Here is a 24,476-nt window from a genome sequence, read left to right as displayed (position 1 = left end):
ACCACTTCGGTAGAGGCCTTTGCCAGGTGGATCAAAGCCCTCACCACCTTAGGTGCGTCCTGGGCCTTTGCCTTGGGGGGGAGGGTCAGCTGCTCGCTCCCCCTTCGAGAACGGCCTACCCGGGTTCTCGGACTTCCTCTTCCCGGAACCAGAGCGCTGGCTCGTGGTCGAACGTGCCGGGGAAGTAGCGCCCTGCTTGGCAACCGAAGAGCCTGACCATTCGGCACTCCCGGTGCCCGCAGACTCGCAGTGCTTAGCCTTCTGTTGGGCCCCCGTCGCCGGGGCGCCCTCACAGGACTTAGAAGCCCTCTCAGACTACTTCTTCGCCTTCTCAGCTGCTGTGCCCTTCTCCAGCCAGGCGGCGAGGCGGGAACGACGGTCTTGTTTGAGTTCTTGCAGAACGCACAGTCTTTCTCCACGTGCGTCTTGTCCTCATGAAGGCAGTAGAGACATCGCGAATGCTCGTCCTCCTTGAAAACGTTCTGTAATCCGCATCCAGGGCAGCACCTGAACAGCTTGGATCCTGGCGTCGAGCTTCCCTTGTCCTGGGCTATGTCCGTTGAGATAGGCCGCAGATCTTCCAGAATCCTCCAAGAAGTATACACTCGACGAAAACTTCACCCTTGAGGGGCGTAGAAGAATTCCGAAGCGGGTCCCCGTTATCGGAAGTAGACACGGTGGAGCTTGAGGCTCGATTAAACCGAAAAAATGAGAACATCCCCTGAAAAAGTGTGAAAACGCAGTAAAAAACTCGAGAGCTAAACACGAGGACACTTGAGCGTGTGGTAAAAATCTGAGGATAGCTGCCAGAGGCGGGGCTTAGGGAGAGGGCAGTCATTGGCTGGGGGCAGTATGACCCAGAGATCAGCGATTGGTTACTACTAAGAAAGAGATCAGAAACAAAACTGATACTGATTTTTTTCTTTACCGAGGATTCCCAGCCAGACGACGGGGAATATTCATGAGCATGTGAATCCATGCCAGACCCCATGCTGGAGAATGACAGCGTTTTCCTTTCGGTTTACAGTCCAAGCCAATTACCACCTTAAGATATCCTCAAGATGTCAACAAATCAATTACATATGCCAGCCGGTGGAGCGACACAAAGGGTATAACCCCCCCCCCCACTGTCGTCACCACCGTTCCGCCAGCGGACGCGTTCAAAACAAGTTGCAAGTCGCAACTACTCCAGCTTATCTACACAGAGCAACAGGCCGGAGGCACTTATCTGAGCCGGGCGAGCCGCTAATCACTATTCACTCCTCACTTTGCCCGCGCTACATAGGATCGGCTCCACACTCCACACAAGCCACTTGCCACTCTCCAGTCACAGCTCTGCTACTCATGAGGAAAGGACCTCTGCACGTTGCACGTCAAGTTGCACCCCTCTCTCTTTCTCTCTCTCAGAAGCCGCTTCTGACGTGTTCAAGTCAATCCACGGGCTAGCTGCTCACTCTCCAAAAACCCTTATATAAAAAGATATAAGGATACAAAGTATTCCAATTGCACTTCACTGTAAGGTGATGTGCGCAATTGTAGCAATACAAGAATTTGTAAAGAGAGACAGTCTCTCAGTACTGACAGTCTTAGGGACTAATCAGTTTCCCCATAAGAATGAGCAAAACAGGTAATCAGAGTAAAGCAGAAGGCTTTACTTATCTCCAAAAGGTCAGGACAGGGTTCAAAACAAGCAAAAAGTAAGGGTGTCCCATAGAAATCTATGGAGGGGAAAGGTGCAAACAGAAAATCTTTCCTAACAATACTATTTTAGACTCACTGGCTGGACTCCATGTCCCAACGTGCAACCAAAGGACTGAAATTGAGATTTGTACTGTTAGTATCTCGTATTAGTACTGACTCAGATTTACCATAATAATCAAAAAGGTATATAGCCAGAAGATGATCATTTTGTTGCAACCAGTTGAATAAAATAAATGTTCTCAACTATTGGTGCTAAAACCTTCAATAATGCCTTTTCCTTTGTGACATATATGAAAATGGCTCTAAATATGTTAAGGGAAGCCACCCACTGTGGGGGCTTAGGGGGGGCGGGGGGTCGCTCAAAGTGTGCAAGTATACAGCGTGGCACAGGGTGTTGTGATGAATCCCGCATAGTCCTCACAGAATCCCTGCCTAAAGTCGTCTCCTCCCAGGTGGCCAGGGAAAAACATTTGCTACCCGATTCTAACCCTGTGGCTGGTATTAGCTGGGTGGATCACCTGGGAGGAGAAGGCCCCCAAAGAAATAGGAGGGCTCCGCTAGTAGACACACAGTATTCATCTTCTTTGGAGGATGAGAGATCCATGGTGCCCGAATACCAAACAGCTTGTTGTCAGAGTAACGCTCCCATCCCAAAGGTACCCAAAATGTTGGTAATGAAAGTCCTTATGGTCAGTATAAGAATCAGATCATCAATATCATCACTTCTGAGAAATGTGATTTCCCCTTTGGTTTGAGCTGTGAAATTAAGAAACAACCACAGATGTCTTTAAAACCTTTATATAAAGTTATGTTTTACAGATAGAGCGAGTTAAGTTAAAGTCGAAATGTGATAAAAAGAAGAAGAACTTTGGGGACCTTGAGTCCCACAATGCCATATGTACTGAGATGAGTAAGAGTGGCTCAGAGGCACAGAACAGCAGTATGAAGTCTTGCGTTTCTGACAACCTACATCTGAGTGGGAATTTTGAGTATTTAAATCCCCCTCTGGTGCACGTGAGTAGGAGGAGCAGTAGTAGTAGTAGTGAAAGACGTCATCAGCGGCCATGTATGCAGCAGGGGCAAAGGGCTGACGACTCCAGAACCACTGCTGTGCCTTCGACAGTTGATGGTGCTCAGAGAGTCATGAGAAGGAGAAGCCCGGGTTGCAGAGGTTGCGCAGCAGAAACTGCTGCTGTTGGAGGTTACCCTATCGGAGAGAAGCTCTCTCTGACCCTTATGCCTGGCTCTGGAGGCTGTCGAGCACCAGGGAGCAAAAGGAGCAAAAGCTGTCAGAAGCTCCAAATCCAAATAACAGAAGTGGCAGTGGCAAGACCAATGAGTTGGCCTCCGACCGGTGACCCTGGGGCGCTCCCGTTGTAAATCGATGACCGCTTATAGAACTTTTGAATGCCAAACTAATGAAAGAAAGTGTTTGTGGCCCAAGACGTATGTAAAAAGGAAACGAGAAGAGAAAGTTCATAAGGAACAAGTTACTTACCTGTAACTGTTGTTCTCCAGCATGGGTCTGACATGGATTCACATGCTCATGAATATTCCCCGTCGTCAGGCTGGGAATCCTCGGTAAAGAAAAAAATCAGTTTCAGTTTCGTTTTGTCTTGTCTTTCTTCTAATAACCAATCACTGGTCTCTGGGTAATACTGCCCCCAGCCAATGACTGCCCTCTACCTAAGCCCCTCCTCTTGCAGCCATCTTCAGATTTGGTAGCACGTAAAGTGGCAGTAGGACCAAGAGAATAGCCACAGAGGGATTGGAGGGAGGGTTCGCATGTGAATCCATGCCAGACCCATGCTGGAGAACAACAGTTACAGGTAAGTAACTTGTTCCTTCCCCAGCATGGGGTCTGGCATGGATTCACATGCTCATGAATACAAGAATACATAGCAGTACACACATGCACAACCACGGGAGGTGGCAAGGCTCAACAATAAGCATTTCAACCACTCAACACTAAGCATCTCTCAGCTCCTCACCAGGTTCACCTTAAAGCGAAAAGGTTGCACAGCACTGCTTGGCCGACTCTGGACTTCTCCCTGGAATCTCGGTTGACGCAGTAGAATCTCGTGAAGGTGTGCGACGACCTCGACGTAGCAGCCCTGCAGGTGTCCAGCAGGGGCACACCCGACAGGAACGCTGTGGTAGCAGCGATCGCTCTGGTTGAATGGGCTCTCGGATGGCTGGGCAACGGTCGGTTTGCCAACCGGTGACAGTGTATGATGCAGCCGGAGAGCCATCTGGAAAAGGGAGCCTTGGAGAGGGCCTTCCATTGGTCCACAGGTCCAAAGTTCCTAAATAGCTACGATGTCTTCTGAAAACTCTTTGTGCAGTCCACGTAGAACTTCAGCGCTCTAGCCACATCCTCTCAGCCGGCGACGAAGGCGACAGGAAGAACACCAAGGGCTCGTTGAGATGGAAGTCGGATGGTACCTTGGGCATGAAGGAGGGGTGCGTCCTTAGCACTAACCTCTTCTCGTGGAATGTCATGTATGGAGGTTTACAGGAGAGGCCCTGGATCTCTCCCACTCGCCGTGCAGAGGTGATGGCCACAAGAAACGCTGTTTTCCACGACAGGAATTTCAACAGTGCCAAATGCAGAGGCTCGAACAGCGGGCCCATGAGTCTGGTCAGCACCACGTTGAGCTCCCACGCCGGGGCCTTCACCGGTGGGAACGAGTGGAATAGACCTTTCATGAACTCCTTCACAAGGCGGTGAGACCACAGCAACAACCGCCCCAGAGTTCTGGTGAAGCGGGAGATAGCCGCCAGATGGATCTTGATGAAGGCATGAGCCAGCCCCGGTTTGGCCAGCGATAGCAAGTACGGCAGCACTTGAGGGGCCGTAATCCGTAAAGGGTTGATCTTCTATGCATGGCACCAGACAGAGATCCTCTTTCATTTATGCCCGTAGCATTTAAGAGCCCAGGATGCCCTGGACTTTGCAAGGACCTCGGACCTCCTTGCAGTCCGCCGGGATATCGTAGCCTCCGAACTCTAGCGCTGCAGGAGCCAGGCCTGCAGGTTCAGCGATCCCAGGTCCTGGTGCAGGATGGCACCTCCTTCCCTGGCAAGAAGATTCGCGTCAGTCGGCAGTTTGACTGGGGGGGGGGGGGGTGCTGACAAGTCCAGAAGGTCCAGGAACCATATCTGCCTCAGCCACGCCGTTGCGACGAGGATCATCCTGCACCGGGACCGTCTGAGTTGACTGATGAGTCGCAGAAGCAATGGCAACGGTGGGAACGCATACAGGAACAGGCCGTCCCAGGGGAAAGAGAATGCATCGCCCATGCTCCCTGGCTGGGGAAACTTGCTGGCGAACCTCCGGCACTTGGTGTTCGTCGCCGTCGCAAATAGATCTATCTGGGGATTTCCCTATCGTCGGAATAGCAGATCCATTTGATCCTCCCCGAGTTCCCACTCGTGGCACGAGCGCAGCTCCCTGCTGAGCAAGTCAGCGACAGTGTTCTTTACTCCTGCCAGGTGGAAGGGTACCAGGAACATCCCATGGGCAACGGCCCTGTGCTTCAGAGCCTGCGCTTCCTTGCATAGGGCTGGGGATCTGGTGCCCCCTTGCTTCCAGATGTAGAACATCGTGGTGGTGTTGTCATTGAAGACCCTCACCACCTTGCCCTTGAGGGACGGGAGGAATGACCTGAGGGCCCAGAACACGGCTCGGAGCTCCAGGACGTTGATGTGTAGTGACCTCCGGGAGCCAAAGGCCTCTTGCGTGGAGATCTCTGGTGTGTGCTCCCCATCCTTCCAGGGAGGCGTCCATCGTCACTGTCTCCTGATGTGTTTGGGTCTGGAAGTCCATACTCGCCGGTAGAAGTGTGTGGTTGCCCCACCACCGGATTGCTTGGCGGAACGTCTCGTTGAGGGAGATCTTGTCTTCGAAACTGCCCGCTGCTTGCATCCAACGGGCATCGAGGAACTCCTGCAGTGGTCGCATCCGCAACCTGCATAGGCGCACAAGGTAGATGCACAATGACATCATGCCGAGTAGGGACTTGATGAACCACACCCTGGCCGTGTCCATGGTCAACAGCCGTTGTACCTTGCCCAGGATGGCCTTTGCCCTTTCCTCCGACGGCGAAGCCAATCGCACCACTGTGTCGAGTCTGGCTCCCAGGAACAGAGCGTCTTGCGACGGTACCAAGTGGGATTTCACGAAGTTGATTGAGAATCCCAGATCAATGAGCAGTTGGACGGTCTTCACTGTGTGATCGACGGCGAGTTCCCTTGACTTTGTTTGGATGAGCCAATCGTCCAGGTAGAGGTATACGTGGATACCCTGCAGGTGCAGCCGTGCCGCCACCGGTGCCAGGCACTTGGTGAAGACCCTAGGCGCCGACTTCAATCCGAGGGGCAGGGCCTTGAACTGATAGTGTCGCCCTTGGACCACGAACTGTAGGAACATTCGATGTCCTTTGAGTATGGCGATGTGCAAGTAGGCGTCCTCCAAGTCCAGTGACGATAGGAAGTCGCCCTCCTCCAGCTGTCCCAGCACGTGCTGCAGGGTGACCATCCGGAATTTAGATGACGAAGGTCCAGAATGTGTCGCCAACCGCCGGTCTTCTTTTGGACGAGGAAGTACCGCGGGTATACTCCGGAGCCTCTCTGGGATGTGTTCTATTGTGCCCCTTTTCAGCATTGCTCGTAGCTCCAGAAGTAGGTGTGGCACGTGGTTTTCCTTCCTGGCCACAGGTGGTAGACAGGGACACTTTCCTTGGAATTCCAGAGTGTGCCCGTGTGCCAGCGCGTCCAGCACCCAACGGTCGGTGGAGATGGAATTCCACGCGCTGACAAATTTCGCCAGCCGGCCTCCCACCGGGGTGCTGGGTGGGGGCCGACGTCACGGCCGGTTCAATCTTGCTTCACTGAGGCCTTGCCGCTTTGGCCTCCGTGGCAATGAAGTCGTCCTCCGGCCTTGCTGCGGCTTCTGTAGGCCTCTTGCGACAATCAGCGGGCCGCTTGGCGGTACGATGAGGAACCGCCACCAAATCCTTTGGAGGCACCTTGAGACTTGCCTGCGGGGGTCCGAAAGGACGGCCGTCGATGGAGAGAACCCAATGCCCGGGCCATCTCGGTGTCTGCCTTGATGGCCTGCAGTGACTCGTCCACTGCCTTGCCGAACAGGTTATTCCCGTCAAAGGGCATGTCTAGTACCCTGGTCTGAACGTCCTGATGGAAGTCGGTGGCCTTGAGCCAACCGCGTTGGTGAAGGCAAACGCCGCTGCCCATCTGTCGAAACCTGGTGTCTGCGATGTCCGTGGCCACTGTGATGGCGTGGTCCGACGCCACCTCGCCTTCCTGCAGGATTTCAAGGGCCTCCACCCTCTTGTCATCTGGCAGGAAATCCAGGAGAGGAGCGATCTTAAACCACAGCTCCCTGTCGTAGCGCGCCACGATCGCGAGGGCGTTGGCCGCTTTGATGGTCGTCGCCGCCGACAAGATGACTCGTCCCATGGCGTCCAGCTTCTTCCCCGCGCTGTCCGGTGGTGAAGTGGAAGTTGATCCAGTCACCCCTGCCGATTTCTTCTTGGCCGCTGCGGAGACTACTGAATCCGGGGACAGCTGAGCTCTAAGGCACATCGGGGCAGAATCCGGGACCTGGTACTTCTTCTCATACCTGTCCCTCTTCACAGAAGCCGTGGAAGATGTGTTCCAGTAATGGTACTGAGAGGATGTTCTTCCTCTTGGCCTCCCATCGTTGGTAGAGGAAACCCTCCTTCTGCTCTTCGGGACAGAGCTGGAAAAGTTCCTATGCCCTGGCGATCAAGGCGTGAAAGGAGCCAATTTCGTCGGGAGGGGAGGCCCAGGCAGGCGGTAATGGGAGATCCGTCCCGTCGTCACCATCATCGTTGTCCGTTGGTGTCTCCGTTCCTGTCTCAACCCTCGTTGGAGGGGAAGGAGGTGAAGGCTGGAAAGGAGAGGGGATGGATTTGCCTACTCTTGTTCGGTGGGCTTCCCGACGATCCAGGTGCCGCTGGATCGCCCGCTGGGGGTAAGGGCGAGCTTGTCTTTATCTCCATACACAGGGTCAGGATAGCCATCAAGATTGCTCCCGAGTTGTCCTGTGGCATCGGCTGTGACGGGATCGACGGCTGAGGAGTGGGGTCCTCTGTCTCCCCCGTGGCTCCTCGTCAGCTCCACTGTTGCTCTCTACGTCCGCCTCGTCGGGATCCCTCCCGTAGCACTGGACTTGCTCGAACCTCTTGTCCAGGATCTTTGCGACGCCAGCAGCTCATCTTCGGAGGTGGTATCTGTGTCCGTTATGGCTACTGTGCCCCCCCCCTTTCTACTCCTGGGATTTCACAGGCATCTTCTCGATAGGCTGAAAAGATGGTTCCCCCCTGGGTGGCAGGGAAACTCTAGGCCCGGCAGTCGTCTCCACTGGGGTAGCCGGCACAGGATCGACTCCTTCGATTGAGGCCTTACCCGGGTTAATCAGGGCCTTCGTGACCTTGGGCACGCCTGAGGCCTTCACCTTGCGGGGAGGGTCGCTGCCTCGCTCCCCTCGGCTGTCGCCATCGGGATCGACCGGGGCTTCTCCCAAAGCTTACCCGGGTTCTCTGACTTCCTCTTCACTGAGCCAGAGCGTTGGCTCGTTATTCATGGAGTCGGTGACATCGCGCCCTGCCTGGCAGCCAAGGAGCCCAAACCATCAGCGCTACCGGTGCCCACGGTGCTTTGCCTTTTGTTGTGCCCCTGTCACCGGAGCATCCTCAAAGGTCTTAGAAGATCGCTCGGACTTCTTCCTCTTCTCACTTGCTGCTGGGCTCTTCCCCTCCAGCCAGTCGGTGAGTCGAACACGACGATCCTTCATTGTCCGTTCGGACATGTTCTTACAAAACACACAGTCCTTCTCCACGTGCGATTTGTCGTCATGAAGGCAGTAGAGACACCGGGAGTGCTCATCTTCCTTGAAGACATTCTGCAATCCGCATCCCGGGCAGCTCCTGAACAGCTTGGAACCAACAGGCGTTGTGTTTCTTTTGTCCTGGGCCATGACCACACGTGGTAGGGCCTCCAAGATCTTCCAGAATCCTCCAAGAAGTGAAAACTCGATGAAACTATGAAAATTCTCCCTTGAGGGGCGTAGAAAAATTCCAAAATCGGTCCCTGTTGATCGGAAGTATAATCGGTGGAGCTTGAGGCTCGATTGACCAAAAATATAAGAGTAAACTTCGAAAAAACACAAAACGCAGTAAAAGTTTGAGACCTATAGCATGATGACTCCCAACACTTGAATGTGTGGTAAAAATCTGAAGATGGCTGCCAGAGGAGGGGCTTAGGTAGAAGGTAGTCATTGGCTGGGGGCAGTATGACCCAGAGACCCGTGATTGGTTATTAGTAGAAAAAGAGTTCAGAAACGAAACTCTAACTGATTTTTTCTTTACCGAGGATTCCCAGCCTGACAACGCGGAATATTCACGAGCATGTGAATCCATGCCAGACCCCATGCTGGAGAACTATCACTACCCAAGTAAAGAGAGACTGATATTTAAGAAAGGCAGTGACTACCCTTGCCCAAGGAAAGAGGGAACAGTGTTGAATCCAAACTGTAACCACCATTGGCAAAGTAAAGAGGGGGCAATATTAAAATAAAACTGTAACCAGCATTGGCAAAGGAAAGAGAAGGCAATATTTGAGCCAGATAAAAACCAACATTGCCAAAGAAAGGCCATCATCATACAATATAATAAAAGGCCAGATGTATGTTTGTTCTATGCAGTCATGCACAGTAGAGACTGCCCGCTTTTGCCTGTTGTCACCGCCACAGGGAGCTGTTGCCTTAGGAAATATATAAGGCCAGAATGAACACTATAAAAGGGACAACGGCTTTCTTGGAGAGAGAAACTTAAATGAAAGACATTACCAGCAGTTACCTAGTGTGATAGTGGAAACACAAGGGTGGCAGTAAAGTGGCAGGATGTGAATATCAAGGGAAAGAGGAACACAACCTTCATTGAACGTGGCCAATCAATCAGTGGGGCAAACAGCATCTATGGGTGTTGTATCCTTATGGAAGAAGTTGTGAATTTTACTGATGTTGTGAAGTAAACTACACCGCAAAGTACTTGTAGAAGTGTTAGGAGATTCGTCACGGCAGGAGATTACACCAGGAAAGGGATTGTTAGTGGTAGACTTGGCAGGTTAGTGAACCAGGAATAAGACAGTGGAGTACTACATTGTAGGAAGAGGTTGTGGTGGAAATTAAGTGGCAAGGACACTAGAGTGTTTGATGAACTGTGGGTATAATAATCCTGACAAAAACATTGTTGTGCATAAAGAATTGGTATGTAGTAGTTTATCAAGAGAAGAGAAATCATATTGAAATATTAATTGGAAGAGTGTTGAACTTTGTTTGATTATAAGACAATCACGACACCAAGTGAAACCATCCAGAAGTAAAGGAACTTTTGTGTTGGAAACAGAACTTGGCTATTGGATGAAACCTGTGTGTGTTACCTTTTGAAGTAGAACCTGATGATTGGAGTGAACTTTATTAATTGGAACTTTTATTTGGAATTTCTACCTTGATCCTGAGGAAGGGGATCCAGCCCTGGCTACAAGAATATTTGGTTCTATTTATTATTTTGTTGAATCTGAACAGTCATACACATAGCTTAAATGCTTTTGTTGCATGTACAAGTGTGAGGCACAGATACCTTTTTTGTATTAGAGTCTTTTCCTTTAGTGTTACTTTCATACGCAGGGAAACGCACGTTAGTTAGGGAAAGCTAGGCGTTTATCAGACCCTTTTAAGTTAATAAAATGGCATCTTGTGAAAAACATTTATCTAGTTGTCCGTCTCCATTTCTGACTCCTCACAGTGTGCAGCGGGAAGCTGAGGGTATGACATGGTGGCTTGTGGTGTGCAAAGGGGTGGCTTGTGGTGTGCAAGGGGGCGGCTAAGGGAGTGCACAGTTGATTTGTGGAGTGCAGAGCCCAGCTAAGGGAGTTCAGGGGCAGATTAGGGGTGTCCGTGTTGGGGGTGGGTGTACATAGTGATTGAGAGCATGCACACCATATCAGGAGATGTTCATGGCTAAATGTGTGCAGGATGGGCAATAAGGTGCAGTGTGTGGCTAGGGGGGCACAGAGCAAGGCCAGAGTGGGTAAAATCGCTGTGGGTGGATGCAGTGTAGCTAAGGGTGTGTGGAGCCTGGCTGTGAACTGTTAACAGACCACTGGAGGGTGATCAAGCTTGTGCCGTGGGGGAGGCAGATCACCGCTGGTGGTGGTCGATCAAATTAAGAGATGGTGCAAAGAACCTGGCCAAGAGTGCATGGAACAATACGACAGAGGATGTTTAGGGCTTCATTGAGCATAGCTAATTCTTTGCCAGTAAAGGACATCTCCCCAAGGTTTTTTTTTCTTTGTCATAGTTTTTATTATGCCTTTTCAAATACAAGAACATCACAACCTCCATTGGCCCCCAAGTGTTTCTTTGTCCTACTCTTTGAAGGAGGGTGTGACTTGACCGATTTTGAAGTTAAGATTTCATGTTCTCCGAATAGGGACTCGCATGGACGAAAAGCACGATTCCAGCATGCATATCTATATAGAGTTGAACTTGTGGGTTCCAAAACCAATTGTCATAGGTTTCAGCTTGCTTGACATTAACGTATGCCTGCTTTCAGCCCCTGTAGCACCCCGGTATGAGTGTTCCCTTTATTCCACTCACCAGTCTGGGGCCCCTCCTCCGGACTGCTTCTTTCTTCCTTCCGGCTTCTTTTCGCTCCGTTTGTGCTTTTCGGGAGCTTGGCGAGCAACGCTCGCCATCTTCGAGCCTTGCTGAGAGTAGCTCCGCTTTACCTCACGGGAGCTAGCAGAGGCCTGCAGTGCTTGGGAGCCTACAGTGTCCCACAGCTCCGGCTGTGAACACAAGGCAAAGGGGTACTGCATGTGCCCCGACCCACCCACTGTCCTCTCGGTACCCAGCGTCACTTTCACGCCCTCTGCTGCACACTGGGTCCTTCCCGCCGGCCCCTCAGCAGCCTGCTCCACATCTGCCAGCCGTATCCTGTGCTCCAGTAGGTTTCTATCTTCTTTGTGGCGGTTTCTCCTTTTATGCACCTGTGGCCTGTTAATTGGTTGCAGATGGGGTGTGACAGAAAGCGAGGGATGATGTAGTGCGATCCATTCGGTGCTCCTGAAGCTGCCTGCAACGTTGCTGCTCAAACATCCTGAACGACGGTGCAGAGAGTGCCAAAGCTAGGTCCCCGGTCAGTGTAACGCTGGGTGAGGCACTGGAGAAACAATTAAAGGCAAAACGATCTCCCAAACCAGTTTTTCGAACATTTAACGTTTTGACAGAAAGGCGCAAACAGAGCAGCCAAAATGGCTGCTGCCAGCTAGTGGATGAGGAATGGACATAACAGCCCAGCAGTTCTGGCACATACCCGCTGTTGGAGTCACCGTACCCGCTGCTGGGCTTGTCCGGTTGGCCGGGCTACAACCGGACCGGGAGTGGAGGAACCAAGTCTCTGCTAGCATCCAGGTTCTTCAGGCTGGGACTGCCCGACTTGCACGGCACATGCAACCTGCATGCAAACAGCAGAAACTCTGCCGGCGCCCCCACTCTCCTATGCCGGGCACACAGTGAGAAGGGAGTGACACTAAGAGCTCTGGGTGCGGCAGATGGTCAGGAGGACTGGGAGACTCGCTGCACACCGGGGACAGTGCAAGCCCGGTCAGAGGGAGGTGTCAATAGACAACTATGGAACACAGCACCAGCCTGGGAGACATAAGCCGGATGAAGAAAGGAGAGAGGGGCATTACCATAGCCTTCAGGGGCTATCCTCTCGGATCCTGGCGAGCCTCGGCCTCTAATTGTGGTTCTGCTGCCTAGGGAGACCAAGGACCGAGGAAGCCATTGGCAATACGCCTCATAGTGGGAGACCCTATAACACAACACACACTGTGTCTTATTGGAATAAGCCCCAGGCAACCACATGGTCATAAAGGAGCTTTAAACCCTTGCAAGTCAGCCCACAGTATACACTGGACAGGACAAGCCTAGCCATGAACTAGCCAGAGCGGGCAGCTAGGGAAGCATGAGATTTGGCACATATCAAGGAATCCTGATAGACATCATTTATTGCCAGACAGGGAGACTGCGCCTACCTGCCGCATTATCTGAAACAACAGGGGCCCTTAACAGTGCGTCCCGGGCCATCTGGGTTCACTGGTGGCACGCAGGTGGGCGAACAAGTGGCAGAGGAGGGAATCATCTTGCAGGGGTCTGCAGGAGCCTGGTACACAACGGAGCTTGGCGGGAATCTGAGCTGACCCCCAGGAATAGGAGACAGTTGGAATTCTGGGGAGGCAGAAGTCTTCGGCACGGCTAAGATCAGCCCTACCTCAGTATTGGCTAATCCCCCTAGTCACACTGCGAAGGGGCACTACAACGAAGTGATTCAGGCCAGAGACTTGCTTGCCTTGAACTTGTGCTCCTAAGGCAAGTAAGCACACCATGATAGGAGGGAAAAGTAGGCAGCCCAGGATGGACAAGTATACAACTCTGATCCCGCAGTTGTGGTCTTCGGGAACCTCGTCTCCCCCTCAGCAGCAAAAGTGTAGACACCTAACCTAGAGGAGAGGATCACTGAAGTTTTGTGGGCAGTACAGAGCTCCAGGTCAGCCCTAGAATTTAAGATCAGAACTATGGGGGAGGTATTGAACCTCATTAGGGCGGACATGCACAAATGCGCGGAGAGGCAACAGCAACGAGCAGAGGATCCCGACGGCAGAGGTGCAGACCCTCAAAAAACAGGGTGCTGCTCTGATGCAGACAACTAGGGACTTGGAGGCCTGAGCGTAGGACGCTGAGGGCCGCTCACAAAGGGATAATGTAAGGATAGTGGACCTTCCAGAAAATGCAGAAGATGACTCCATGGAATTGTTTCTGGAAAAGTGGTTGCCGGAATACTTGGGCAAGAAGGGCCTACTGAGATTGTGACGTCCTCCTACAGGCAGCCAGGAGAAGGATTCTCCAACGTACGAATAACGGTAATACTGGACTACATGCGAAGGATGCAGCAACATTGGCAGAGCTACGAGGAGATAATGCGAGTCCTCAGAGAACATGATATCCGCCACATGCTGTTGTATACCGCAAAGCTGAAAATCATCAAAGGGGACCGCCAATGGTTCTGCAATACTCCAGAGGAGGCCTGGGAATGGTGGGAGGCAGAAGGCAGCTGGTCTACGAGCTCTCACCAACGAAGGCGGGGCAGGTGCCCTAGCAGGCGAGGCAACATAAGACCGTCAGAGGCGGATAAGAGACACGTCCTGGACGATTAGGCGGCAGGGAGCAAGGTCACAGTGGCAGAAGACGGATTACTCCAGCTGCATGTGGTGGCCCGGATGGAACTCTGGGCGGATCTACCCCACCAGAGAAGCGCACCCAGGCCTTGTATCCCTAGAGGGAGTGCAGATCGACAGCTGAGGCAGACAGGTACACCGCAACTGCAATTTGGGGCAGAAGGGGGAGCACTTGGGGGTCAGTTGATAAGAGCATGCCAATCCCAGGCCCCCAGATGGGCACTGGCGATTCACCACCCACACAAGCCTGTGCGGTATCGCTCACCCCTAGCATTAGCGGGGGTTTGGCCCCCCACTTTTCGGGAGGTGGACTGGAGTGTCGTGACACATCGCAGGTATTTTACAGAGGTTTTCGTGTTAAGGTTCTTAGCAGAGTTAATGTGGTTCAGGCAGAGAGGGCGGGTGGGGGGTAAATGGGAGGTGGGAAGGGTGGGGGTGTCCAGCTCAGAAGGAATGACGGCAGGCACATAGGGAAGTAGCGCACATGGAGGGAGCAAAGGTGGGGGGTAGCACGACCATGACCATGGGAGTCTTCACCATTCTCACGTGGAATGTGAGGGAGCTGGGGTGAGCAGCCAAACTCAGGAAACCTGAAAAGGTGAGGGGGCAGATATCACTCCTCCAAGAAACACACCTCAATAGAGCAGAGCTTTGGAAGATAAAGACCAGTTGGGAGCAGTGGTTGAAGAGCACAGCACAAGCGTCTTCATCTACTCCAGAGGGGTGCGACCAGGATAGCAGGAGGGGTCCCATTTCAAGTAACCAAGGTACAGTGTGATGAGGAAGGCAGGACTCATCTTACCTGGTCTGCTGGATGGGAGGGAAGTGTGCGAGACAAATTCAAGTGCACCCAATACCAGCAATGATACCTACTTCCCCAGGGTGGTGGGCATGGTGTGGGGATAGACACAGGGAACAGATATAGGGGGCAAGGGTGACTTCAATTGTGTGCTTCAACCACAATTGGACAGGTTGGACCACAAAGTCCGCGAGAAACCACTGGCCTCCAAATCCCTGGGACGCATGCTGTCAGACTTGGATATGGTTGACCTCTGGCGAGGGGTGACTAGAGGAGTTACTCCTCCTACTCTCATCCACAAGGCACATACCTGCAGCTGAACTACATTTTCATAGGGAGGGAGCAGTATGCCCAGTTCCGGAACGTTGAATATATGGGCAGAACAATATCGGACCATGGCCCCCTGAGGGCACAATGACCTGGGTGGGAGGATTGGGAGGTTCCTATCTGGGCCGCTTTGAGCCGAGGCATTAACGGAAGTCAATATGCGGGGGAGCTTTGTCGGGCCATAGGGGATTATTTCGAGGTTAATTAAGGTTTGGTCAGTAATTACGGGATTGTATGGTCAGCATTTGAGGTGACAATGAGGGTAAATGCATAGCCGCCATCCACGGGCCCGCTCGCCTCTCAAGGCTTCCCTGAAAGACCTGGAGGAACGAATCAGAGTACTGGAGGGAGACATGGCAAATGGGGTACCATACAGGGAGGAGCTCCTCTGGGGGAGGGTGCACAGACAGTAGGCACAGGAGCATCTGGGCAAGCATGATTTTGCACACCACCTAGTGAGGATCCATGGGGAGGCGGACAAGCCTGGGTGGCTCCTGGACTGGCTTATCAGGTGGGACCAACCCCATGGCTTGATCACGCAGGTAGAGGCTGGGAATGGGGTTCTGGCCACCAAACAGGAGGACATTAAGGCAGCCTTCCAAAGGTATTAGGAACAGCTAAACAAGAGCAGGGAATAAGCGCCAACCCGGGACATGGAGGATGTGCTGGAGCCGGTCTTGCTCCCCAGAGTGAGCGAGGAGGTGGCACTCAAACTAGAGGAACCCCTAACAGAGGAGGAGATCAGAGATGCAATAGACTTGCCGAGGAATGGGAAGGCGCCTGAGGCGGCGGCCTCTGAGACAAATTTTCCAAGACATATACCGATTTACTAGAGTTGCCTTAGCCGAGGAACTATGACATGGCCTTCCAGGAGGGGAGACTTCCAGTGTCCCTACGAGAGGCTATTATTGTAGGGCTGCTTAAACCGGGAAAAGACCCACGCCACAGCGGGTCATACAGGCCCATTTCACTAATCATTAGACACCAAAATACTGGGAAAGGTGCTGGTGGCCAGGCTCCTTAAGGAGGTTTCCTGCTCGATCCATCAAGATCAATGCAGATTTCTGTGTGGCAGGAACACCACAATGAATCTTCAGAGGTTCCAATACATTATATAAAAGGGCCAGAGGTCGACAGAGGAATTTGCGGTGGTCCCCTTGAATGCGGTCAAGGACTTTAACTCTGTCAATTGGGAGTGGCAATTTAAGGTCTTGGAGAAGAAAGAGTTGGGGCCAAATATGCTGAAGTGGATCAGGATGTTATACCGGGATCAGCATGGCTAAAAACAGGTAAAGTGTTCTCACACAGCTGGCAACTGGGGAGGGGAACGCGGCAGGGTAGCCTGCTGTCACCCATTTTATTTGCATTAGCACTTGAGCCTATGGCACAGATTTTTCAAACACAATTTAGTGAAGCAGGGATCAGGGTGCAGGGCCAACAACACATTATCACTTTGTATGCCGACGACCTCCTGTTTTATGGACATAGCTCCACTGTGCATATCCCTTACATTATGGAGGTATTACAATAAATGGAAGTCTTCACAGGGCTTCGGGTAAATGTGGAGAAGTCGCTGGTGTTCCTACTGGGCTCCCTGAGGGGTAAGGTGCTGCGAGATCTGCCGTAGGTTGGACTGCAGTGGGAGGACGAATCATTCTGGTATTTAGGGATTCAAATGCACTGTTGAGGAGAATTCTCAGAAATCTGCTAATTCCTCTCTACCTTAGAGACCCCCAGCACTTTTGCTGGACTCTAGGACTTCTTAATATTTAACCTGGAAAGAGAGAGAACTTTTCCCCACTCTCTCATGTATTTTACTGTGATTTAAACACTGTTTCTTTTGGTTTTGGAGTCTGAAACTCTGTTGGCATCATCTTTTTACATTGTGACACACAGCACCCGCAGTACAGTGTCACAGATCGGTCCTTTGGATCTCTGCTAAGGTTTAAATACCTTCTATTGGATAACTACTGTTTCCAAGAGTAGTAAAGTGAAATTGACTTTACTTACAATTTCCTCTACATAGACCCAGCACACACTATCTTACCATAGGGTGCTGGAGGGGTTACTTAGTATCCCCTTTGTCTAGTTTCTCATGTAACATTTTTATGTTACCCTTTCTACAATTAATGGCTGGTGGCAGTGGTTTACTTTTTTACTACCATTGTGTGTTTTTACCACGGGCTGCATTCGCAGCTACAGTAAGGCACCCATGGGTGCCCATTTTGTAAAAATGGCCCGGTCTTTTTTGCCATTTCTCGCTGGAAAGGTCCTTCTTGAGATTTACTCTACGCGCCAAACCAGGTTTAGTTCCTTTGTTCGCTTTGTCTTTGGCGGGATTCATGAATAAAGCCCGCCTCTGGCTCCAGTATGTCTGGCAGGAAGTGCGGAAGGTGCCCAAAACTCCCTGTGCTTAATCCCTTGGTTACAAGAATGTACCCAAAGGTGATTGGCCGGCTAGCTGTCCGGCAAGGACAACCACCCTGCTGTGTGATTGACAGCTAGGTTGGAATGAATGGGAGAAACATGCATAAAAGGCGAGACGTTTTGGCTTGGAAGGCAGAGTCGACCACTGGACAAAGGAATCCAAAGAAGTACTTAGAAGAGACTCCTGCTGCAACTCCTGGACCGTTGGTTTGCACGGTGAAGCCCAGCTGCTGTGCTGAAGCTCTAAATTTGCCTCGACTAGACAAGTCCTTCAAGGACGACTTCTCCCCTTGAGTTGGTTAGACCAATCAACTCCAAAGTGAACTCCAAAGTGAACTCGTTTGGACATCCTCTCGAAGCTGGCTGTACTTCCACTGCTGCTGCTGTTGGAACCGAAGTGCCAGGGAGAGGAACACCAAATCGAGTGCATCACTTTTAAGTTCGGACCCGAGCCTCAGGAAGATCCTATGCACTCCCTCGAAGCAGGACTGACCAGGTTTGAGCCACCTCAGAGTGCTAGACCCCAGCTGTGCGGAAAGTCTAGTGTGGTATCCAAGAGTCCGTGGTGGTGCTATATGCTGAGACGCGAGGAGCTGAAACCGCGAAGAGGAGCTGAAACCACGATGTACCGCTGATTTGAAGTTTGTCCTTTGCTGCTGCTAACTGTCCCATTGCAGTGTAGGAGTCCCCAGAAGTCCTCCCTCTTGTCCCCACGACTGAGGACCAGTAACAACAGGATCTACAGAGCTGCACAGGAACAGGAGCCAGCTGGAACCATTTCCTCTAACCACAGGTACTGTAAACCAAGGGGACTTACCTCTTGTTGTGTAGCCTTACTTGTTCTCAGTGGAGACTTGATTTGGTTGCTCCTGTAGAGTTGCTTGCATCTTCTACACTTCACAAGCCTCCCAGCATGTGACCCTACATTGATTCTACTTTTTCTACAAAGATTTCTAAAACATTGTGCAAGACTTTAACTTACCTGCAAGAAGTGCTTCAGCTCACCTAGACTTTTGACCAATTGACATTGGCTGGCCTGGCTCCCCGAATGACTCTTCTCTCCTCTGCTCCAGGAAAGGGTTAACTTACTTTGCATTGGGGGGGTTCAAACAGTGCTTACCTGCTTCAGAATATTTGGGTGATCTCTTGTCTTATTCTGACACCTCTTTACTTTAACACACATCTCAGTATTGCTCTATATGTACCAGTGATATAGTAATGTTCACAGTGTCCTAACAATGTAAGTCACCTGAGGGTGTAGGAAGTGTTTGTGTGCCATCCCAAATGGGTACTTGCTGATTTAGAGAAACTAAGAGTGTGTATTTTGAAGTGTATTTGTGTGTTAATATTATATTGCCCCTTCTGAAGAAGGCTTATTCAAACTGACTGTTAAATAAATGAATAACTGTTTAATCAAGAAACCTTGAGTATAAGCGTTTATTTGGATACTTGTCACTGTGAATCTCTGTGTAAGTCCCCTACCGCTCACATTGACCCCTCTTGAGATACGCCTGGCTGCTCATCACGCTACCTACCAACCTGTGTAGCACAGACTTATACCAAAGGTTGGGTTCCTATTGCCAGGTGGTCAAGGTTGTTGTAGCATACCCAAAGGGTACTGCACCAAATCTTGCCTAACATACACCATTCCACAGCAGACACCTTCCAATACTATGTCGGGAGGGCACCCGCTGGGTTAGACGGCAGGATTGAGTTTTGGAACAGGCTGCCCACGTCCCTAATGGGCAAGATAGCGATTTACAAGATGTTGATACTCGCCAGATTATATTATCTCTCTGCAAATCTTCCCCACATGGCCAGAGTCCCGTTCTTTAAGCTGCTAGACAATAAAACTGTACACTTATTATGGGGAGGGAAGCGACACAGGGCATCACTGGCTTTGTGGAGCAGGTATCGGGAAGGGGGACTGGCCCGACCAGATTTGTAGCTATATTTTCTGGCATCCAAGCTGCAACATGCCACTAGATAGAAGGCAGGAGAGTGGGGAACTAGACCGGCGGCTGATGGGGGAACCAAAGAGGCACCACACAGGATTGGAGCTACTATGGTGGGATACCATGGAACCAGAAGAAATTTGCCTTAGCAAAATGGTGAGGCAGGCAAGGAAAAGAGTGCACACCAGGCTCCGGCTGGGAGCGGGTTACAGTCCTGAGATACCCGTGAGGGCTGTCGACAGAGTAGCAGGGATAATAAGGGAGATGCAAAGTGCACACAAGAAGGGTGACGGGTGATGGGCGGCCTGTTCAAGTGAAGTACTTTATTGACATTCGATGAGTGGGCAAGGAAGTTTCAGATGCCCATGGCGAAGTTCCTAATCTATGCCAGGCTGACCTGCATGCTCACAAGCATGTGGGACACAATACCAGAGGAGCCGCCAAATACTCAGATTTTACAGGCCATACTCACTATGGGGAATGACAGGCACACAATAGCTAGGCTGTATAACCGTTGCAGGATATCAGCCCCCAAACACAGCTAAAAATTAAGGAAAAATGGGAACGGATATAGAGTCAACCTTCAAGGGATCGGAGTGGGGAAAAATATGCTCCCAAGCCAGTAAAGTGTCCAGCAATACACGCTTTTAAGCTAATTCAGTACAACTTCCTGCACAGGGTCTATATGACCCCACAGAAACTACATATGATGCGCACAGATCACCCACACCACTGCCCCAGATGTAAGCAAGACTCAGCCGGCTAGTGGTACATGGTATGGTCATGCCCGATAATACAGGAGTACTGGAAAGAGATGACAGCAAGGGTCAACACTCGTGTAGGGGGCCAGCTAGCCTCTTCCCCCAGGATATATCTGCTGGGGTGGTGTCAGGGAGGAGTCGAGGGCATCAGATGAAAAAGATGCTCGCCTTCTTGTTACTGCTGGCAAAACGCAGGTTGGCAATTGCGTGGACATGTCCAAAGGGTCCCATGCTGGCACAGTGGCTGGCCAACGTGCAACGATGGGTAGCCGCAGAGCAGCGGATAGTGTAAGATATGGGAAGGAAAGAAGGGGATGGGGGTTCATGGATTGGCATGGGACATGCTCCTGAATGACTTGCAAACCTCCCAGGAAAATCTGCCACCCTGAAATATGGGGTGAACTGTTGTAGTAGGGAGGGGAAGAGACATAAGGAACCAGACAGCTGGCTACTCAAGCAGCATGGACGGGAAGATGTTGGGCAGGTAAGGAGGGGAATGTCTAGGCATTTGGCAGGGACTGGGCTGAACCTGGGTGGGAAAGAGGAGGGGACGGGTGGGTGATGGACTTTGTTGTTATTTGATTGTTAAAAACAGAAGCAATTATTAAAATAAAAGTGGCTGAAGCTGAATGTCCTTGTCTTCAGTTGCCTAACCATAATTCAAACCTATTAGCTGGACATGCCTGACTCTTGCCATAGTAATACTCTTCTTCGTCTCAGTACCAAAGCGGTGTGAATGAATGGGTATGCATAACTCTGAATTGCCTCATCTTCGTCTCAGTCTTAAAGGGAAATGCTTGTGAGATATTGTGTGTTTAAGAAGGAGGGAATGACTGACAACCTACGAAGGTAGGTCGGAACATTAGATTCACTTTGACACGGGAAAGGGGAATGCCATGTCTCACCTAAAGATGTCCTCTCCCCACTCTCCAAGGTCCCTCCACCCAGGTGATCCTCCCTCCCCAGGGTCGGGCTCCAAGAATGATGGCCTTTCCCTGGCCACCTGAGAGGAGAATCCAGAAAGAGTAGAAGTGAGGATGGGGAAAAATTGTCAGGGGAGTGGGAGAGTCAAAAGGGTCAGATTATGTGAACAAATGGTTCGAATTGTATTATGAAGGAAGACTATTGAAGAAAATCATACACCAGTACACAATAAGCAAATGTAATAATTTTCCACCAACTTTAAAAAGACACAATTGGCTGATGGCGGTGAAGTGTCTAAAAAAACTCTGCATACTAATTGTTAGCACAAAGTGCACTTACCTGTGTGTACCAGTTTGTGAGTCTCCATTGTATTTCTTTCACTAAATGTTTTCCCACACAGCTCACACATGAAATCTTTGATACCTAAATGAAAACAATGCCATTACTGGGCTTTCAAATACTGAGCAAGAGTTTGACGGTTTTACAAGTATACTGTATTAGCTGGACAAGAAGCTAATTCAACATCAATACATTTGCACAACGTGAATAGAGAAATAGACTTAAGGATTGTAAAACTGAGATTGTAGATTTTCAAAACAATTTAAATTTGACTTGGAAACCATCACCTAACAAAATAACCTTTGTAATACTCCTTCATGTAATCCCTCTGTGCGAAGAAAAATGGTTGACAATCTTGCAGCAGCATCTATGAAACCTTCTGGAGAAGCAAAAGCACAAAAAAAACAATATTGATATTTTGCAGATACAGATCTTAAGATTTCATAAGGCACGCACAATTTGTAAACCTTAAGAGATATGGATTCAGAATAGCCAATTGAAACCAAAAATGGCTTTGGACTAGAGAAGTGTGTAAGGCAGTGTCAAACATGTTGAGTGGGACATACAAATGACTGAACAACCAAGATCATGTTTTTTAATGGAAAGCAACACAGCAATCAGGCCACTGTTGGCCCCATTAGACAAAAGGAAAGGAAGTGCACCAAAGTGTGCTGTTGGCCTGGACTGCTTGCGGTTTCATTCTCCTGCTTCTATTCGACTATCTTCTACTACCCACAGCACGAGTCGCCAAGAGGAAATGTGCTTCTTGCCGCTGGCCACCCGTTGTCATAACACGGCAATATTCTGTTGGACAACCTCAAAAGTAACTTTTATTTAGTTGATTGGACTCAAATTACATTCACCTTGTTGCTTCTGGTGTTACATTCCTGACATGGAGTCCCCAACTGCTCTTTCTCTCGTTTTTTTTGTAGTTTCTTCAAGACCCCGCCACCCGCTTCCCAGAAGCCCTTATTAGCCCGGTGCACGTGCACCATCAAGCGTGCACCCGAAGTGCACCAAAGTGTGCAGTTGGGCAGCGTGGCGGTGAGGCCGAGTGCTTATACACCCCAGTTCTTAATGGTGTATACTTTTTTTGCTGCTAAATTATTTTGATCTGCTTTATGTTTTTTCTCCCAAAACGCTGCTTCTAGGTCGCTCATTTCATGGTGCCCACCTCAGTAAGCAACTGCACAGTAAATGCAATGTCTGCAGCTCTACCTTAGTGTCTATTATTGAATTATAGCCTTTGTCTGTTGCTGCCTAATGAATTGGATCAGTGATATTCTGGATGGGTTTGTTTTGTATTGCTTGTTGGCTGGGCAAGCAACTTAAGTACACTTAGAAGTAGTGTTAAATTTAGCAGCCTACGTGCACATGTTCAGCCACAATCCCACCTGTATTCTGTGTGGGTAACCCACAGTTTTCAAGATCTTTTCTACTCAATCGTGGTAGGCATTTTACACAGTGGTAAGTGGATTTCCAAATCTTCAACTCAAAACGAAGTGAACACCTCCGCCCCTATTCAATACCATGACTCTAGCAAAGACTTAGGTCCCCAGAGTCACCGTAATCTATGGCAAACAGAACGAATCATGGATTCCGCCACAATTCCTTATAGTCAGCAATCTTTGGCGATTGAACCAAATGACAGCATTTGTATGCACATCAAACCTTTAGCCTCGCGGCATCATGTTCAATTTGTTAAACACATCCCTATTCCCTCTCATTCATTTCAGGTTTTTCTCGTACTGGGGACAGGGTGGTGACTGGTGTGACATGTCTGGTTTATGTGCTGAGGAGCCCTTTACCAACTGTATCTCTGATGTCTCAATCCTGGCTCCTACCCTGCAAGCGGAATGGGGGAAACTTTGCAGAATTTTTTGGGCGGCGGCATCTCCTTGTTCAATCTTACCATCGGAGGTTGAGGAAATCTGCTTACATAACATGCCTCGGGGGCACTCCGTGAAAACTCACTCCTGCCATGGTAGATCTCATGCACCTTCGAGGGAGCGACCCCGTTATGCTTGATTTATGCTCGATTCAAAATTGCGCGGACGTGCAATGCATTCTGGGAGCACTCAGAGCCATATTGGATATTTACTTCACTCAGCAGTGAAAGGCTGCGCACATTTTGCTGAAGTGTTAGATTCACAGCTGAGACAAACATGCTTTTCCAAAACCTGGTATGCGGTCAAGGCCATTTCTGCTGGGAAAGCTAACATTGTTATGGCTTGCTACAGTTCTCCGTGGATTGTGTTTTTAGTGCAGGGAGGCCCTGCGTTCCTTGGGGGGAGCTCTCGATTGACCCAGCTGGCAACAGACGGCTGTTCCTCAACTGCGCAGGTGCAATTTCCAGAAGGTTCGAGAATTAACTCCCCTTTGTGGAGTGTCTATATATGCGGAAACCCAGAGGGGGTCAGGTGAGACTTCAGCCAGAGAAGGACGCTCCGTCTGGCCTTCCTGTGAGCTGTGGCACTCTCGGCCTGGCTGTCCCTGGGGTCTTCCAGCCGCTTCTGGACGAGATGAGGAATTATATTACGCTCACGGTGATGTATTTCTTTTTGACTTCTTTTGTGATCTATGTTGATATTAGTTTTATGAGTTATTTCTATGTACTTGTAATCTTTGAATAAATAGCTGTAAAGAGCTGATTATCTTCTAAAGAATGTGTGGCTGTGAGTTATTGTGTCCGTCTGTTTATGGGTTGAAGTATTTGCTCTATAATTGCATTGGTGATTTATGGTTGTTCCGTGCACTTTTCAGGGGAGAGCAATACATTTTGGTGCTGTGAGCAGGGTATTTGTGATGAAGTGTTCCAAATATTCAAGAATCTGTTTGAACGTAGATAGGCTTCGGTTATCTTGCAAGCGAAAGTCATTTGGCAGTGAGTGTTGA

General features: G+C 50.2%; 1 protein-coding gene across 5 annotated transcripts in view; it reads right to left on the bottom strand.

The window, feature by feature from the left end:
* PRDM15 (PR/SET domain 15) overlaps positions 1-24,476 on the bottom strand; it is a 1,394,990-nt gene that overhangs the window by 367,073 nt on the left and 1,003,441 nt on the right. For all 5 annotated transcript variants that reach the window (XM_069636031.1, XM_069636033.1, XM_069636034.1 and 2 more), the window contains one exon: positions 21,582-21,665. In XM_069636031.1, coding sequence (XP_069492132.1) covers positions 21,582-21,665 — 84 coding nt within the window. The remainder of the gene's footprint in view (positions 1-21,581; positions 21,666-24,476) is intronic.

This window comes from Ambystoma mexicanum, chromosome 7p, assembly GCF_040938575.1.
Source record: "Ambystoma mexicanum isolate Mex_15411 chromosome 7p, UKY_AmexF1_1, whole genome shotgun sequence".
Lineage (NCBI taxonomy): Eukaryota > Metazoa > Chordata > Amphibia > Caudata > Ambystomatidae > Ambystoma > Ambystoma mexicanum.
This window is presented reverse-complemented; position numbering and strand designations above follow the sequence as displayed.